Genomic DNA, 17,326 nt, shown 5'->3' on the forward strand with positions numbered 1-17,326 from the left:
TTTTTTTTTTTTTTTTTTTTTAGCTGCTAAGATTTTTCTCTTACTGGTTTTTAGCAATTTGATTATGAGGTCCCTTGTCATGATTTTCCTTGTTTCTTCTTTGTGGGCCATTATTGAGCTCTGTGGATCTTGGATTAATGATTTTTGTCGAATTTATGTCATCAATTATGTCTTCAGTTAGTTTTTTACTCCCAATTCAGGATACTTCCACCCTCAGGGAAGACAGACTATTACTACCTCTGTGTGAGTTCTGGGAATTATTCTGCTGCTGCTTGGTAGTTTTTTCATAGAACTAGGTAGTTGCTTCTCACATCTGTAAACATCAATACCCAGCAAAAGACTCACAAGGAACCCTCTGCATCTAGGTAAAGAGGTCTCCTGTACCTCTCTCTTCCCCCTTTCTGTGATACCTGCCCCATAAGTTCTAGCTGCCTTGACTTTCCTGAACACTGTTGACTCAATCCATGGAGACTGCTGGATTCCACTTGGATTTCTTCTCCCTACTCTGTGGCAGGGACATTGTTTCCAAGTAGCTGGGGCTATTGGGAGGGCTCACCTGGTTTGTGTCCCTTTTCCCAGAGATTATAGTCTTGCACTGCCTATTGCCCAGTGATGCAAATTGTTTCATGAGATTTTTTTTTCCCCCCGGTTTTCAGGTTGCTTAAGGTAGGCAAGAAAATCCAGTCTCTAACAGTCTATTTTGGAATTAGAAATTTCTCATGAGATCTGTATTTAAGAACTTCCTTTAATACCTTTGATGGCAGCCTGCTTCTGTACAGTAGTATGGGAGTGAATTGCTTCTCTCAGCTGCTTGGTGGATGAATGGCCCAGTATCAGTTTTGGTCTTACTGGCAAATTGACCTTATAGCTAATGACTAAGATTGAAGCTGAAGAGATTTGTATTTTGAGACCTAAAGTTCTTGCTTCAGTAGGGCACATTACTGGGGAAGACACTTAACTACTAGAAGCATTAACTAGACTTTCTCTTGTCTGACATCACCCATCAGTGAAGGACTACCAACTGATCCAGAAAGGAGGCCAGGAATGTAGTGATTCTCAGGCCCAGCTAAGCCAGTACTCCCAGCACTTTGCCTTTATTGCCAGTCACCTCCTACAAACCAACATGGACAGCCACTGTCCTGAAGCTGTGGAAGCAACTTGGGTCCTATCCCTGGCTCTCAAAGGATTATATAAAACACTAAAGGTGATGGTGAGCTTTTTCTCTTTGCTAATGAAATTGGCTGTGATTTAACATCTGCAAGGAATTAATTAGGAGGAAATGCTATCTGCTGTTGATGGTTAACCATAGAATTTTGACTATATTTAGAAATGGTTAGAACCTGGCCAGGATAGCTTTAAAGAAGAAACAGCATGTCCCCAATAGTTGCCTCTCCGTATTTTTCAGTGCTGTTTGAGGCGCCAGGTCCTGTTGCCTCTGGTGGGCATGTAACCTGGAAAGATGACAAGGAAAATGGACTCAAAATTTCTGACCTCTATGAGCCATGGCTCTTCTGGTTCATCCTAGCATATGAGGAAGGGAAGAATAATGGGGGCTTACCTTCCATGGGATCATTCAGCAGTAGTTTTGGGTAGGGTGAGAGGGAGCAGACAGGTTAAAGAGCAGAGCAATAATTGGCATGGAAATGAGAAGACTTAGCTTGTGGGACACACGATTCTTTCGCTTCCTATGATGTGTTGATGCAGAAGGAGGGATCTCTTTTAGGATGGCTTCTCAACAGAACTAGTCACAAAAGAAAATTTCACTGGAAAAGTTTTTAAGTACCCTGACTTTGTCAGCACTGCCATGGAGGCCACAGAGGGTGTCAGGTACCCAGGGAGACTGGACTAGATGGCATTTCAGCCCTGGTCTAGCCACAAGAGTTTGTAGTTTCAGAGTTGAGACTATTCATCTGCTCTTAATTGGTTTCATGGCATTTATCACAGTCTGCTATTAATTTAGTTATTTCTGTTATGATAAGCAAGAGAAAAGAAAGTTTCTGTGGGCAGAGACCCCTTCAGTTTTTTAATCTTTTACTATAGTAAGTACATGTTAAGCATCAAAAATCAGATGGAACTGACTATCTGGTGTTGAACTAGAAAGGTCCTGTTCCTCTAGAACTTGCAGTCTAAATTGCAAGAGGAAAATATATTGCAAGTGAAACAACAGGAAGCCTGCAAGGAAGACTTCCATGGTTCTGAAAAGTGCCTCTCAGAGAAGGTAAAATTTGAGGTGATAGATAAGGAATTAGCTTTCAATATATTGGGCAGAGCATTCCGTGCAGGGGAGGTACAGACTCCAGGCCAGGAACTGTTGTTCAGGAAGAGAAGGCCACCTCCCAGGTTTCAGGTTAGTGGGAGGTAAGAGCAGGGAACAGGCAGGTATCCTGGAAGACCTCGTCAGCCATGCTTAAAAGATTTTGATTTTTGTTTGAGGAGCATTGGGAAGCTTCTGGGAGATAGCGTGCAGGAGGAGGGTCTTGAATTTTAGCATAGTGCTTTATAGATAGCTGCACAAGATGTTAGAAATATTGGTTAAGTGGATGAATTAGAGGAGGACTGAACAGACTTAAGTTATGGCTGAGGTTAATGTTTCATTCTTCCTGCAGACTGTGGGACTGAGTTTAGGCTGCCAGTTGTGGGTGGGCTCTGAAAGAGGCCTGCTTCTCCCTGAACAACTCTTTCCTTCTTCACTGTGAGGTAGTTACAAATCACTCTTTGTCATTTGGCAGGTTCATGGCTTCGAAGAGACCCATGCTACCTTCCTTCAGACTGATTTGCTAAAGCTGCTGGTGAAAAAATGCAGCAAAGGGACTGGCTTCAGCAAAACGTGGCTGCTCCGGGACCTGGAAGTAAGGAATGCAGGTGGCTGCCCCTGCGCTGCCTGGTCAGGTTACTGCCTGCAAGAGGAAGCAGCCGTTAATTGCTGCTGGGTCTGCCCTGTGCACTGTGTACACTTGTTCACACTCTCTTATACCTGCTTTCCCTTTTAGAAATAGGGGTTATGATACCTGCCCCTTTTCCCCCAGGAAATGTGAACTTGATGTTTGTTTAAAGACCCTGGAAAAATATTTTATGGAAACACATAGTTGGTTATTATATCGGGTGGTAAAGCATGCCTTTGAAAGAAATATTTCCCTTTAAGTTCCTCTGAACTAAAATCACATTCTAAATTTGTCTTTGCTTATATTTATTTTAGGTAAGATTTTAGTCAATTTTTATTTTATTACTATTCCCCCCAGGCCTTTTCTTAGTGGATTTTTCTTAGTGGAGTACTATGGTTCCCTGTGGAGTTTCTGTGCCAAGTGCTAACTTCAGGTCCTGGAAAGGCCCTGCTGTATGGGAGGTGGTAAGCCAGCCGTTCTCAGCCACACAGAAACCACTCTTAGTGTCCACAAGAGAATGGGTTAAGTTAAAGGAAAATGCTAAAACGTTTAAGGATAACCTATAAAGCATTTGTATCACTTGTTCTTAGGAAATTCTCACCCACCAAACACTGACGTCCCTACCCGGCCTGCCTTTCTTCCTGTGCAGATTTTGTCCATTATGCTCTACTCCTCAAAAAAGGGTGCCAGCACTTCGGCTGAGCACAGAGATCTGGAGCTAGATGAGCGAGGGGATCCAGAGGAAGAGGTGGAACGGTCAGTCAGCAGTCCCAGTGACCTGGAACAGAAAAAGCTAGACCCTCTTGAAAGTCTGGATGAGCCCACCAGGATCTGTTTCTTGGTATGTTCTTGGGTCATGGCTTAGATTCAGAAAAGGACTGTCAGGAATGTTTTTTCTTGGACTGCTTCAAGCTCCACATGGAAATGCCTCAATCTGCTATCCTGAGAATTCACTTCTTAAAGATTCCCTCTATGTGTGCAGAATCATTCTAGAAGAATGGATACTGGGGGTTTTTTTGTGTTTTTTTTTTTTTAATGTTTTGAGGCCTAAAAGCCTATTTCCTTTCTTCCATAAAATAGACAAATATACATGTAAATTTTGCATGTAATTTCCAGACCACTCATAAAACCCCAAATGATAGTCCTTGCCTTATAATTTCCTAGGTGAACTCTCTTACTTTACCTGATTAACCCACTTTCCTTTGAATAATGTGAAAAAGGAAGAGGGCTTAGACTTTAAGGGGTCTAATTGTATGAAGAGTAAGCAGACAGTATGAATGGATGTCAAAAGAACTGCTTTTTAAAATTCATAAGTATAGGGCCCTCCTTGATGGCACAGCGGGTTAAAGCACAGCACTAAGAAGCTAAAGCCACTTTAGCATGAATTCAATCCCCTCCCGCCCCAGAGGTGACATCACCCACATGGCGCAGCAGACCTCTCCTGACCCACCCGCTGTTCCCCTCAGCAGTGGACTTCATCAGTCAGCTTGTTCTGCTCCCCACTGTGTCTCTGGTGAAGCCTCTCACCGCCCCTGCACCTCTGGCCTGTAACCCAGCTCTGTGTGCATAAATAAATAAATCTTTTTTAAAAATTCAGAAGTACAATGCTTAGATTATGTGCTAGGTGTCAAACTTGAGTGCAGACACCCATAGTAGAGACGCTGATAGTGAATACAGTGGTGGTGGCATTGCTGACTCTTAGCATTGTATATTGTTGGCATAATATTTCTTTCAGTGTTACTATGTTTTATATTGTTCTTTGGATTTATAACAACTCAGATTTTATAAGGTAGCTTTAGGGCATATAGTGGCATTAATGGTATAATGGTATTAGGGCATATGATGGAAATAAACTGTCTCTTCGCTTCCTTCCATGGCCTTCAGATGGCCCACGATGCCCTCAATGCCCCCTTGCACATTCTCCGGGCCATATATGAACTACAGATGAAAAGAACCGATTCTTTCTTCTTGGAGGTTCAGAAGAGGTAAGTGTTGCTTAGGTACAGTTGCAGTGCGGTGAGAGAGTAAGTTTGGGAGGATGACATTTACCTTCTGTCAGTGGGATTAGATAAAGCTCCTCAAGGGCCTAGAAGAAGACACAGGACTGAAAACTGACAGTGCGACACTGTCACCTTTGAGATGAGTTGTATGATCCTTTTCGGAAAACTTTACATTTGCAATCTGCATCTGAATGTAAACTTACTGTGGATGCAGAGGTTGAGACAGATAGGCACCAAGTATTTTTTCACCTGTCTTCAGTCTAATCTCTTCTTCCATCCCCCACATCATCGTTTTAATTTCCAGTTCTAATTTATGTCAAATTCCAATTGAATTTTTAATTTATTCTTTTGATTTCATGTTTCTTTTTTCCCATATATATCTTACATACTGCCTCAAGCCTTTTGTGAGATGTACCAATACAGAGTTGTACCAGTTAGGACAGTCTTAAGATATTATAACTGAAATACTCACAGATAATACAAGTCACATAAGATTTTTTTTCCCCTTATAAAACAGTCTAGAGCTAAGTGGCATCCAGGATGGGTGGGCATGGAGTGACCACCTCCCCCACTCCAACATTGGTCTCATGTGTGTAGTCAGAGCTGCTTCACTCACTGCCCTCTGTGTTCCAGCCCAGAGGAAAGATGGAAGTAGAGAAAGTGCACTCCTAATCCAGTGGTTGGAGTGTTGACAAGCATCCAGTTGTATTGATGCATTTAGCTGCAGTGGGATCTAGGAATTGTGTCTCTTGCTAAAATTTCAGTGAAATTTGCTTCCAAAGTACATAAAGGCAGACAGGGCCCTAAGGAACAGTTTGTATTCTCTACCAGAAGAGCGTCTGTGCTGATCTGTGTGCATGAGTATGTGCACACTGTGAATCTGGTTTGCAAAAAGTGGAAGATCATAATGTAATGCAGAACAGCAGGAAGATTACCCCAGTCTGTACTTCTGACAAGTTTCATTTCAGGCTACGCTCTTGCCCTTCTATAATTTATGCATCCAACTTTGTACTCCCTCTCTTCAGGTTTGATGGAGATGAGCTCACCACAGATGAGAAGATACGAACCTTGGCTCAGAGGTGGCGGCCCAGTCGGAGCCTGAGACTGGATGAGCAGAGTGCCAAAGCGGTGGACACAGACATGATTATCTTACCATGCCTGGTATGTCCCTTCCACCTTGGGAAGCGAATGCCTGTCCTCCCTCCCCCACAGCGAGGGGGCCAGACTTCTATAATGGTGGTCTTTGGGTTTGCAGTCCCGGCCCACACGCTGCGAGCAGGCCACTGCTGAATCGAACCCTGTGACCCAGAAGCTGATCTCCAGCACAGAGAGTGAACTGCAGCAGAGCTATGCCAAGCAGCGACGGAGCAAGAGCGCCGTCCTCCTGCACAAGGAGCTGAACTGCAAGGCCAAGAGGGCTGTCCGGGACTACCTTTTTCGCGTGAATGAGGCCACAGCCGTGCTCTATGCCCGGCACGTGCTTGCCTCCTTGCTCTCAGAGTGGCCTGCACACGTGCCGATGAGCGAGGATACCCTGGAGCTGAGTGGCCCTGCCCACATGACCTACATTTTGGATATGTTCATGCAGCTGGAGGAAAAGCACCAGTGGGAGAAGGTAACTAGCGGCCTGACTGATCACTGACTCCCTTGCTGCTATTTTTCAGCCTCCTGCCAGCTATTGAAGGGCTGTCCTCCAGTGGTTCCTCCTGGAGGGAGGTTCCCTGTGTGACCCATTCCCAAACAGGAGTGAATGCAGCAAAAGCAGGACAGGGGGTCTCGTTGGTCTAGAGCTGAGCCTAGGACAGACTTGTTGCCCAGGGAGTATTAGAAATAATGACCCATGAAACCTGCCTTTGCAGTTTTCCTACCCCCCCCCCAAACATACATACTTTTTTTTTAACTTTAAATTTTGTATTATTATTTTGTTTTTACAATTTATATCTTTTACATCATTGTGTATCCCTGTAAAATTCCCACCACCAATTCACTGTGAATCATCACTATGCTCTTCTCTCCTTTTTTGATCCCCTTTCCTCCCTCCCCCTTGCAGAATGTCTCTGTTTTGTGGTTGCCTGCTAGTTTTGTTTTTATTATTGCTGCTGTTGTTTTTTCCTGATCCTTTATTTGCTTCCCCTATATTCCTCCTGTGAGTGAAACCATCCTGGATTTTCTTTTACCTGCTCCCCCACCCCTTTCCTTGCCAACCTATCTATTCTTAGGGTCTCAAAATGCACAAGTCTAGGAGACATGGTAAATTATGCCCGACAGTCTATTCCTATAAAATAGGAAGCCTTCCAAGGAGATGTGTGTCTTGTGTTAACCGGTCATTTGTAGAATGCCTGCCCCAGACAGACACTGTGCCAGCACGTACATCTGTCTTACACTGTGACCTGAGAGGCTTTTATCAGAAGAAGCAAACCTAGGATGTTGTCCAAGGCTTCTAGCTTCTGGATGGCAAACTTAGGTTTGTACTTTAAGTTTCAGTTTGACAGCTGTTTGTTTTTTTGTTTGTTTTTGTTTTTTAAGTAGTGCTAGCCTTCATGGTTCTCAAACATTTCTTCCAACTCTTGCTGCAGTGTTCGCAACAGAAGATGGCCTGGTCCAGGGCTCTGGGCAGTATTTACAGCTGAACCAGAATGTTCTGTCACTGTCTTTCCAGTTTCCAAGGGTAGAAATCTTGTGTCACATTTGCTGCCTCCTTCATTCCTGTCCCCTCGCCATCTCCACACACACCGTCTGCCCTCATAGCCTCATCCACATGAGGATTCATTAGAAAGTGTCATCCCCCAATCCTTAACACCTCCATTTAAGATCACCACTAGTTTCTAAGTCTCCCACATCACTCCCAGCCTCACCACTTAGAGATGCTGGTGAGTTTGCTATAGCCATAATTCTCATTTGGAATGATAAAGAGGAACAATTTTCTCCTTGCTAGTCTTTCTCTTGAATATGTCCCTTTTCTACTCTTCCCCTCAGGAACCCACAGTTCTGCTCCTCATTCTGGGCATGTAACCCATTGTATTATAGTTGTTTATATGTGTATCCATTTCTCTGCTAGGCTCAGAACTCTTCAGGGGCCAGAACCACCCAGAGGTGGTTCTTTGGGTTCTTTGAGATCTCCTTGAAACAGTACTGACCTGAAAGGACTACAGCATTCTGATTTACAGCAGTGGCCTTCCAGCTGGGGTTGGGTCAGGATCCAGGACCTACCAGCCCCCTTGGGTGGGCTTGGGTTGAAATACCCTCTTCTTGCTGGTGGGGAAGCCCTGTGACCTGCCACTGGCAGGCCATGACCTTCCCTGCCTTGTGTCTGTCAGATCCTGCAGAAGGTGCTTCAAGGCTGCCGAGAGAACATGCTGGGGACCATGGCCTTGGCCGCCTGCCAGTTCATGGAGGAACCGGGAATGGAGGTGCAAGTGCGGGAGTCCAAACACCCATATAACAACAACACCAACTTTGAGGTATGGTCCAGGGGCAGCACTTGCAAGGGCTGCTGAGTAGCAAGAAGCATATCAGCTCCTCCAGCAGCTCTTTCCCACCTGGACAGCCAGCCCTGGCCAAGAAAGTGCCTCTTTAGCAGGCTGCACCTGCCTCCCCATGGCCGCCATTTGTACCACCTGGCCTTCTCCTGAGCTTTCTTGTTTCTTGTTTCCCTGTCCCTGGAGGAGAGTTGACTTTACCTGCAGCACACTGTGGACAGCTCCCTGGCATCTTCTGGCAGTGAATCTGGGTTTAACCTTCTTTATCCATCTTCTAATGACCTGGCCACACTCTGGAGATTCCAGCCCCTTTGATTTATTTCCCAGGATGAAAAAGTTTCCTCTTTTCCATCCTTAATTCTATACCTGGACAGAGAAAGTAGGAATTTGGATGAGTCAGGAGTTGGGTGGTCTCAGAATAATGACTTTATTTTCAGTAACGTAATGCCACTGCATTTCTTTAGCCTTTTCCAAAGCATTGGAGCTGGCAGGATTATCACAGGCTTCTGAGGGCAAAGCTCCTGGTAGCTCCAGTAGTGGGTAACAGAGAAACTGGTCTAGAACTTGGTTGTTCCTCAGCTGAGACTTTGTTTTTGCTTAAGTGAAAACCTCCTCACTTTCTTCCCTCTAAGCCTCCTCTGTCCTAACGTTCCTGGGCTCCATCTCTACTCCCTTGACAGATGTGCCCAGTGAGACGCATCTTGTTGTATCTCAAGAAGCAATCAAGTTCTTCCCCAGAGAGGATCTCCTTGTCTTCTGTGAGAGCAGATGCTCCTCCCCTTCTCTGCGACTCCTCCTGGACAACTCCCCACGGGCTCCCCACCCTTGCACAGCACTTCCCTAGTGAGGCTGTCTCCTGCTCACAGCCTTTCCCCCAGGCTCCCCTGCTGAAGAGTCTGAGCACCTCCTTCTAGCACAGAGTCGTTCACTGTCTGTGTCCCTGCCATCCTCCCCAGGGTCACGTACCATCCCCGTGGCCACCTCCCACACTTGCACCCACAGGACATCCTTTACTCCAGGCACCTCCAGCTCCTTGCCACGTCAGACCGTGGTGCTGTCCCTGTCGCCTGGAGTGCACCCATGTGCTCACTCCCTGCTGTCTCCTTGCCGCTGGCCGAACCATTCTCCCTTATTATCAGGCTCCTGTCATCTTAATTCTTCCCAACTTTCTGCCCTCCCATCCTCCTGCACATGCATTGCACCGCAGTGTACACGCGCGTCCCCTACCATGTTCACAGGCTGGGAGTGTGCTCTGCATCCCAGCTCTGGGAGCCTCTGGAGTGCGGGGCTAACATGCTTGTTCTGATTTCTGATAGCACCAGCTTTGATTACAGGGTTCGGCGTGAAGCAGCCCTCACTAACTGTCCAGCAACCGGTAATGACAAAAATGCTCTCTGTTTCTCACCCAGGATAAAGTTCACATTCCTGGTGCAATCTACCTCTCAATCAAATTCGATCCTCAATGCAATACAGAGGAAGGCTGTGACGAACTAGCCATGTCCAGCAGTAGTGACTTTCAGCAGGACCGACACAATTTCAGTGGGTCTCAGCAGAAATGGAAGGATTTTGAGCTTCCAGGTAGTAAATGAATACTTGTTTATATATACTCTTAACATTAAGTATTAAACTTAGTACTGATCAGGGAAGTTGGTGGAAGATTAAAAAATGGGTTTACTATATCTCATCAGAAACACATTTGCCATTCCCTGTTGCTGCAGTGACCTTACCTGTTTCTGATTCTTGTGTGACCCAGGAGACACTCTGTATTACCGCTTCACTTCTGACATGAGCAACACTGAGTGGGGCTACAGATTTACTGTGACAGCTGGACACCTGGGGCGATTCCAGACAGGTGTGTGCTCTGGGCCTTCCCTTTCGCTGAAGGGGACTCTGCGGCGTGGTTACCATCATGCCACTTGATCTTTGTTAAAGTCAAGGGAGGTGCGTTTCTGTAAGACTGCCACAAACCCCACCATGCCACTCTGAGTATGCTCTGGCTGGCTGGTTATCGACTTGAGTGACCAGATAGAAGAGCCATTCATTGATCTGCTTGATCATGTAGAATTTGGGAGGGCATTTTACAGAAAAACAGTAACTGATAATGTCACTCCTTCTGGTGCTTTTACAAAAGGCATACTCTTAGGCAAACTTTGATCATTGTTGCTTCATTCTCTTGATTAGAACTTGTGAGCAATTCCTATTTTTAAAATAACTGTGTTTTGGGGGGATGGGCCAGGATTCGAGATTTTGAAGCAGATGTTGTTAGAAGAAAGAGTTGTGCCACACCTCCCGCTGGCCAAAATTTGGGAATGGCTGGTGGGTGTGGCTTGCCGCCAGACTGGTCATCAGAGACTAAAAGCTATCCATCTACTTCTGAGGATTGTACGATGCTGCACCCACAGGTAAGCTGCTTCTGATTATGAATCGTTTGCTGGTTATTATGAATACTGCCTCCCACTCTATGGCTTGCTTTTTCACTCTGTGTATCTTTGGTGGAAAAAAAGTTTCTAATTTTGATGTCTTCCAGTACATCAGTCATTCCTTTAATAGGATGTTCTTGATGTTCTGCTTAAGAATTTTTTGCCTTACTTGACCTTGGGGTCATGAAGACTTTGCCTTTGTTATTCTAGAACCTTCCTTTCATATTTAGATCTACAGCTGACGGAGTGAATGTTAGTGCATGATGTGATGTGTGGTGGTCAAGATGAGTTCTCTCTTCTTTATATTCAGAGTGTTGTTGGGGTGGCTTCTCACCCATTTTGGTTCAGCATGCGCTGAGTGCTGCTTCTCTCTGAAGAAGCACCCTCCCGTAAGCCTTGCTTTTCCTCCTGTAGCTGGCGGAAGATAGTGGAGCAGCCAACACACACACCTGCCATCAGTGCCTGGCTAGAGACGGTGGTGATTTGGTGACAGCCTGGGCCCTCGCCATGCAGCAGGGGCTGGGGCTGTGCACCAGCTGCTTCTTGTGCTTCCTCTTCTCTGCTGGAGAGGGATGGTGGAGGTCTCTCTCAAGAGCCACATTCTCAAGGGGGTGTCATCATTACGGGAAAGCAGATTGGCTTTTTTCTCACGTGGCTCTCCTCTTGACTTTACCTCACCACAGTCCAGTGCTAAATATATATATTTTTGTTTTATAGTGAGAACAAATAGATTCTACTTGTGTTCAATTTAAGTAATACTATACATGATTATCAATTACAGTAAACATGTTACACATTAGATCTCCAGACCTTATTTATCTTATAGCTGAAAGTTTGTACTCTCTTACCAGCCTCTCTCCATTTCTCCCACCCCAGAGCCCCCGGCAATGATGCTACTCACTGTATAAGAGCGGGGCTTTTTTTTTTTGAGTCTACATGTAAATGACATCATTCAGTATTTGTCTTTCTCTCTCTGGCTCTGACTGTGCTACATACATCATCCATACACTCAGTCACCCCTCTTGCTCAGGCTCCTACCTGTCAGGAGTTCAGCACCCCTCTTTCCAATATTTTTAAGACACAGAATGTCAGTCAGGGTAGAGTGATGATATTTGAAGTAGCAGATTATCTTCCTATGTAACATGGGGCTATTATTTAAAAAGTAAAGGTTATTCCCAGTCAGGGAAGAAGTGGTGACTCATATAGTCAGTCCCTGGGCAGGACAGTCATGGGCAAACATCACTTAACCTGTATGACTTATCTCTACTCTTTTTTGTTTGTTTTTTGTTTTTACATAGAAAAACTGGAGTACAGGCCAGAGGTACAGGGGGTAAGAGGACTCACCAGAGAGAGAGTGGGGAGCAGAACAGGTAGATTGACTGAAACACACTGCTGAGGGGAGCAGTAGACGATATAGGAGAGGTAGGAGAGTCTGCTGCACCATGTGGGTCAGCTCCCCGGCTGGGAATCGAACTCAGACTGTCCTGATGATACTACTGAGACTTAACCCCTACACCCTTAACAGTAGTCTTTTATTTTACACTTTGCAATTTTTTAAAAAATGTATATTGTTTATGGCATTGTGTATTCCTCATAAAGTTCCCACCATCTGTTTACCCATGAACCTTCACCATAGTCCCTTGTGCTTCTTTCCCCTGTTTTGATCTCTTTTCTTCTCCCTCTCTCTGAGAATGTCTCTTACTTGTGGTTGCCTGCTAGTTTAGTATTACCATTATTATTTTTCCTGATCCGTTCCCCTGTATTCCTTCTATAAGTGAAACCATTTGATGGTTTTCTTTTCTCTTCTGGTATATTTCACTGAATATAATCATCCCTTCCAGGCCCATCCATGTTGCTGTGAATGGCATGAGTTTATCTTTTTTGATTGCTGAGCCATGTTCCATTGTGTGTCTATACCACATCTCCTTAATCCAGTCATCTATTTTTGGGCATTTGGGTTATTTCCATAGCTATTATAAATACTGCCACAATAAACATAAGGGTGCAGGTATCTTTTTAAATTAATATTCTCTTAAGAACAGTCTCCGTTGGAAACTGTCTGGTTGAATGGTGTGTATGAAACATGTTATCACACCGAGGGCCTACCTGCCTACACTGCTGAAGCATTCCTGCAGTTTCCGTCCATCACCGGCCTCCCTTCCGGCAGGGACACTCCTGCACCCCCAGGGCCCCAGAGCCTGGAGGGAGCACCCAGCGTGGCTTGCCACTGGCTGTTTCACTCTTGTTCTTCCTGGCTAGGCTAGGCTAGGCTAGACAAGTGCCAGATTGCGGGGTTTCGCCAGATTCCAGACTGATGGGCAGAGAGGAAAGAACCCATAGAAAAGGGATGACAAGAACTGCCACAGGTGACTCTGCCACAGGCACAGGCATTTTGTGTCACACTAAGTGCTTTCCTGAAAACTCAGTGGAAAGCTGGTTCTTCAACTCAAAGCGAATTTTCCTGTCGGCTTACTATTATGAAGTCTTATGCAGGAGAAAGTGATTACTTCAAGGTTACACTTAAATGTATACAATTATTTTTTAAGTCATACACTAAAGAGAAAAAGCAAAACTTAAGGTTATGAATATATAAAATCATGTGGTAAGTCCCAGAATATTGTGTGTCTCATAATTTTCTTCCCTGAAAGCTGTTGAACTGGAATTAAAGTACAGCCTCTCTCCAAGTATAGAGATGTCAACACAGTCGCAGGAGGCGCCTATCTATTTGAAAAGAATTCTGGTTTTTCAGGAGGATTTCTGCCCTGAGCAGAAGTATATTTCTTATATTGTCTAAACCTTAGGTTTTAATAGTGGTGGTTGTCTTTTAATTTTTACCTGTTTATTAAAGCAATGAGTGTTGTGGAAAATTGACAGGGATAAGTATCGATAACATTTTAGGTATATTTGTTTACTGTCATTTTCAGTATGGAGACACAATACTGCACATGCATGCTTTTTAAATTGTGTATGAAGTTTAATAGTTTGCTTTTTCCCACATAAGATTTCTCTTGAGATTTTTTCACTGTCATGGAAGTTCTCCATTACTACTACTGTTACGGATGTGCAAGTGATCTTCGTGAATGTGCTTCAGAATCCCTGTTTCCTTGAGTCTGTTTTGAAATTTCCTTTTCCTGCTGTTAATGAATATTTGTAACTGTTTTGGGGGAGGAGGGGTGGAATCATCCTGTAGTGGCTGCACTAGGTGTGGGAGGGGAGGAGCTCAGGGCGCCTGACACCCCCCTTGCTCCTGCAGCGACCTCTGCGACCTCGCTCTCCTGAAGCCTCTGTGGCAGCTCTTTTCCCACATGGAGTACAGCCTGTTTGAAGATGTGCCACAGCCCGGCATCCTGCTCCCCTTGCACCGTGCCCTCACCGAGCTCTTCTTTGTCACCGAGAATCGCGCCCAGGTGAGGGCCCTGCTGCTCACCCAGGAGCTTGGGGGGCACAGTGTGCTTTTGCTCCCTCTGTTGCCCATTCCACGCCCAGGGGTGTCATTGAGTCTCAGCAAACCTGCACAGGGAGGCAAGCGTGGGCTAGAGTTCAAGATCCTCTCCTCTCCCCAGCCCCAGGAAGCAATCTGGTTGGCACCGAGATTTCTTATTTTGTCAGGCCTAAAGCCAGATGGGGAGAAAAGGATCAGCCTTTGACAGCAATGAGTTTTGGAAAATAAAACAGATGCATTCATTCTTTCTCCTCCCCTCAGTACAATGGACTTATTGAATGAGAGGTGAAAAGGCCTTTCAAAGTTCTTTAGCTTCTACCCTCATTTTGCACATGAGGAAAATGACTGGAGAAGGGGGTTTCCTGCCCAGGCACCTTGTGAATAAGTCAGGGCAGAGCCCTCCAGAACCAGGCACCAGACTCCCCTGCCGAGGCTCCTTCTGTGCGCCTTGAGTGGGTGGTACCATGAGCTGCCCAGCAGAGAGCCCTGTTGCCTCGTTGAGATTTCTGTGGCTATGCTTGGGTGTCCACTGCGCGGTGATCTTTTAAAGTCTCACCCTTGCACTCTCCACAGGAGCTCGGCTTGCTGCAGGATTACCTGCTGGCCTTAACCACTGACGACCACCTTCTCCGCTGCGCGGCACAGGTACACCCTCTACCTCCACAGGGCCCCCTGCAGCAGTCAGCCCCACTCTCTGTGGCCAGGACAAAGTTTCTGTACAGATCCCTGGTGTCCAGAACCCATCCGGGCTTTACACGAGCTTTGTTCCAGTTGAGCCACTCTTCCTGGTGTCAGAGCAGTTGACCCCATTCATCAGTGTCCTTCATGAACTCTAGGGTCAGAAGACACTAGCAAGAATTTGTGTCTTTAAAACAAAACAACCGATGCCTTGAGTTTACAGTTTGGCTAATCCGTGAAGTTTCCATAGAGTTAGATTCCAGATGTTTGAGGCTGTTCAGTCCCAGGGTTCCTTTTACTTTTAAGGTATCAGGGATCCAGAGAAGCTTTTGTTTATGTATATGGGTGATTAGAGATTGATGTGTACCATTACAAATTAAGTTAGATTTTACATTTGGAAATTAAGTTAAAACAAGAATTTTAAACATTTATCAATTCATTTTTAGAAACAACAACCAATTTCATGTTAACATGAATAGCATCTTTTGTCAAAAACAACTATGTTTTTCAAAACAAAATAATCATTGTGAAGGGTAGCACTGTATTCCGTTTTTCCAGAGCTCTTTCCTGGCAGGCTTATAGAAGACAATGGGACCTATATATCTGCTTCTGCATTCAGTTCTTTTACCAACATTAGCCTCTGGAAAAGGCCGCTCATGGGAGTATGAAAAGGAAAAACACAATATACTATCTTAGTATTATTATAATGGTAGCTTTTTGTAACATGTGCAACCCCTGAAAGTTTCTCGGGAACCCCAGGCCCCAGGAAATATTTAAAGACCCTTAGCCTCAGAGAAGACGACCGTCACAGTGCGTGCGGCCCAACCCTCATAGCCCGTGGCTCAGGGGCCGGCGTCACACTGGAGTGCGCAGCTGACGGGGCCTCCAGCCAGAGCTGCACTGTGCTGCTGGCAGGTGTTCTCCTCCGCGAGCACAAGGTCCCTGCAAGAGCACCTGAGTGGCTGCTTAGAAGCTGGCGTCCTCACAGCACTGCAGAGAGTTGTATGAACTCTCCGAGACCTGGAGACAGGGCAGACACACCCTCCCCCCAGCAGATTCCTGCCAACACTCCAGCACCCCAGGTTTCAGAAAGTTTGACCATTTGGGCATCAAAAATTCAACATCACATATTTCTGTGACTTCTCGCTCTCACCTGTCCTGCGTCCAGTCTCCTCACCCTCATTCTGACCCTCCCCTGGAGCCTGTCCGGTGCTGACTTTCTCCCAGCCTGCCACCTCTTCCTCTCAGTCACCCTCCACTTTTGCTACCCTTAGGAGTGTCATCCCGACACTCTTCTGGGCCCAGAACTGTTTATTTTTCCCCTGCTGCCCCTCTGTGCTGCCTGTTTTCCCTAAGGAACTTTCCTTGAGCCCCTAGCACTGCACCTGCCCCTGTCTCAGAACAGGGATGATTTCTGTCTTACGTTCTTGGATGGTCTCAGTAGCTTTTTATCTCTCACAATCTCTCACTCTGGACTGTGGCCCTCCAGGTGAGGGAACCACTCCTAGCTGTGCTGTCGTCTCCCTGCTCCTGAGGGCTCAGCTCAGGGTCTTACTCTGTCAGCACTTCATGAATGTGCAAGGACGTAGTTCTTGACCATGATGACAACTCTCCCTCCACAGGCTCTGCAGAACATCGCTGCCATCAGCCTGGCCATCAACTACCCCAACAAGGCAACCCGCCTCTGGAATGTCGAGTGTTAGCCCTGGCGCGGCGTTCCACGGGGATTTTAGAGCAGATAGCTAAAGTTCCTGTGGCCTCAGTGCCCAGCTCTCCGAGAGCTCCCAGTTCCACTTTGATCAGATTGCCAAGGAGCCATGTCTCCAAGAACTTCGTGTCACAGGCCAGACACCTGCACATACGTGTGAGGAGCAGCAAAGAAGTGCGGACACTGTGAGAAGGGGCAGGCAGGAGGCCCTGGAGGAGGTTGTTCAGACAGCAGTCTTCCCCGGTTCTGGCCTGGGAGAGCTGGAAGAGCCTCTCTGGAAGGTTTCTCTATCAGTTGCTCCGGAACAGTCTGCGTTTGCCCACCACCTGGAGACAAAGTATGTCTAGAGCCCCTGTCTCAGCAAGACTTCCAGCACCAGTGACCTGGCTCGGGACTCCTCTTTTTGCTTTTGCTTCTTGAGACTGGGTGATATAAACCAAAAGTGGCGAGGTCCCCTCTTGGCCACTACCTGGTCCCCCAGCACTGAGTACAGGCCTGGGCGCCGTCCCAGAGAACTCCTTGGTGAGAACAAGTGCCCTTGGGAACAGCCGGCAGGCCACCTGTGTGCGTCTGCTCACGCAGTGGCTCCCAGCACATCCGCTTTACTTTAGTGGTTTTACCATATTTCAGTTCCCACCTCATCTTTTTAGAATAGAACCACAGACTCCCTTGAGAGGGCCTCTAGGGAGTGACCAGTGGAACAGTCCTTCTGGGGGG

General features: G+C 46.1%; 1 protein-coding gene across 1 annotated transcript in view; it reads left to right on the forward strand.

The window, feature by feature from the left end:
• The window catches only part of ZZEF1 (zinc finger, ZZ-type with EF-hand domain 1), a 100,396-nt gene extending 83,505 nt beyond the window's left edge, over nucleotides 1-16,891 (forward strand). The window contains exons 44-56 of the mRNA XM_012726093.1: nucleotides 1,008-1,204; nucleotides 2,730-2,849; nucleotides 3,532-3,723; nucleotides 4,767-4,867; nucleotides 5,908-6,043; nucleotides 6,138-6,497; nucleotides 8,200-8,343; nucleotides 9,771-9,939; nucleotides 10,115-10,213; nucleotides 10,598-10,763; nucleotides 14,035-14,188; nucleotides 14,797-14,868; nucleotides 16,524-16,891. Of these exons, the coding sequence (XP_012581547.1) occupies nucleotides 1,008-1,204; nucleotides 2,730-2,849; nucleotides 3,532-3,723; nucleotides 4,767-4,867; nucleotides 5,908-6,043; nucleotides 6,138-6,497; nucleotides 8,200-8,343; nucleotides 9,771-9,939; nucleotides 10,115-10,213; nucleotides 10,598-10,763; nucleotides 14,035-14,188; nucleotides 14,797-14,868; nucleotides 16,524-16,604 (1,991 nt within the window). The 3' untranslated portion in view covers nucleotides 16,605-16,891. The remainder of the gene's footprint in view (nucleotides 1-1,007; nucleotides 1,205-2,729; nucleotides 2,850-3,531; nucleotides 3,724-4,766; nucleotides 4,868-5,907; nucleotides 6,044-6,137; nucleotides 6,498-8,199; nucleotides 8,344-9,770; nucleotides 9,940-10,114; nucleotides 10,214-10,597; nucleotides 10,764-14,034; nucleotides 14,189-14,796; nucleotides 14,869-16,523) is intronic.
• Nucleotides 16,892-17,326: the final 435 nt, after the last annotated feature.

This window comes from Condylura cristata, unplaced genomic scaffold (genome assembly GCF_000260355.1).
Source record: "Condylura cristata isolate star-nosed mole 26May11 unplaced genomic scaffold, ConCri1.0 scaffold00017, whole genome shotgun sequence".
In the NCBI taxonomy this organism is placed as follows: Eukaryota; Metazoa; Chordata; class Mammalia; order Eulipotyphla; family Talpidae; genus Condylura; species Condylura cristata.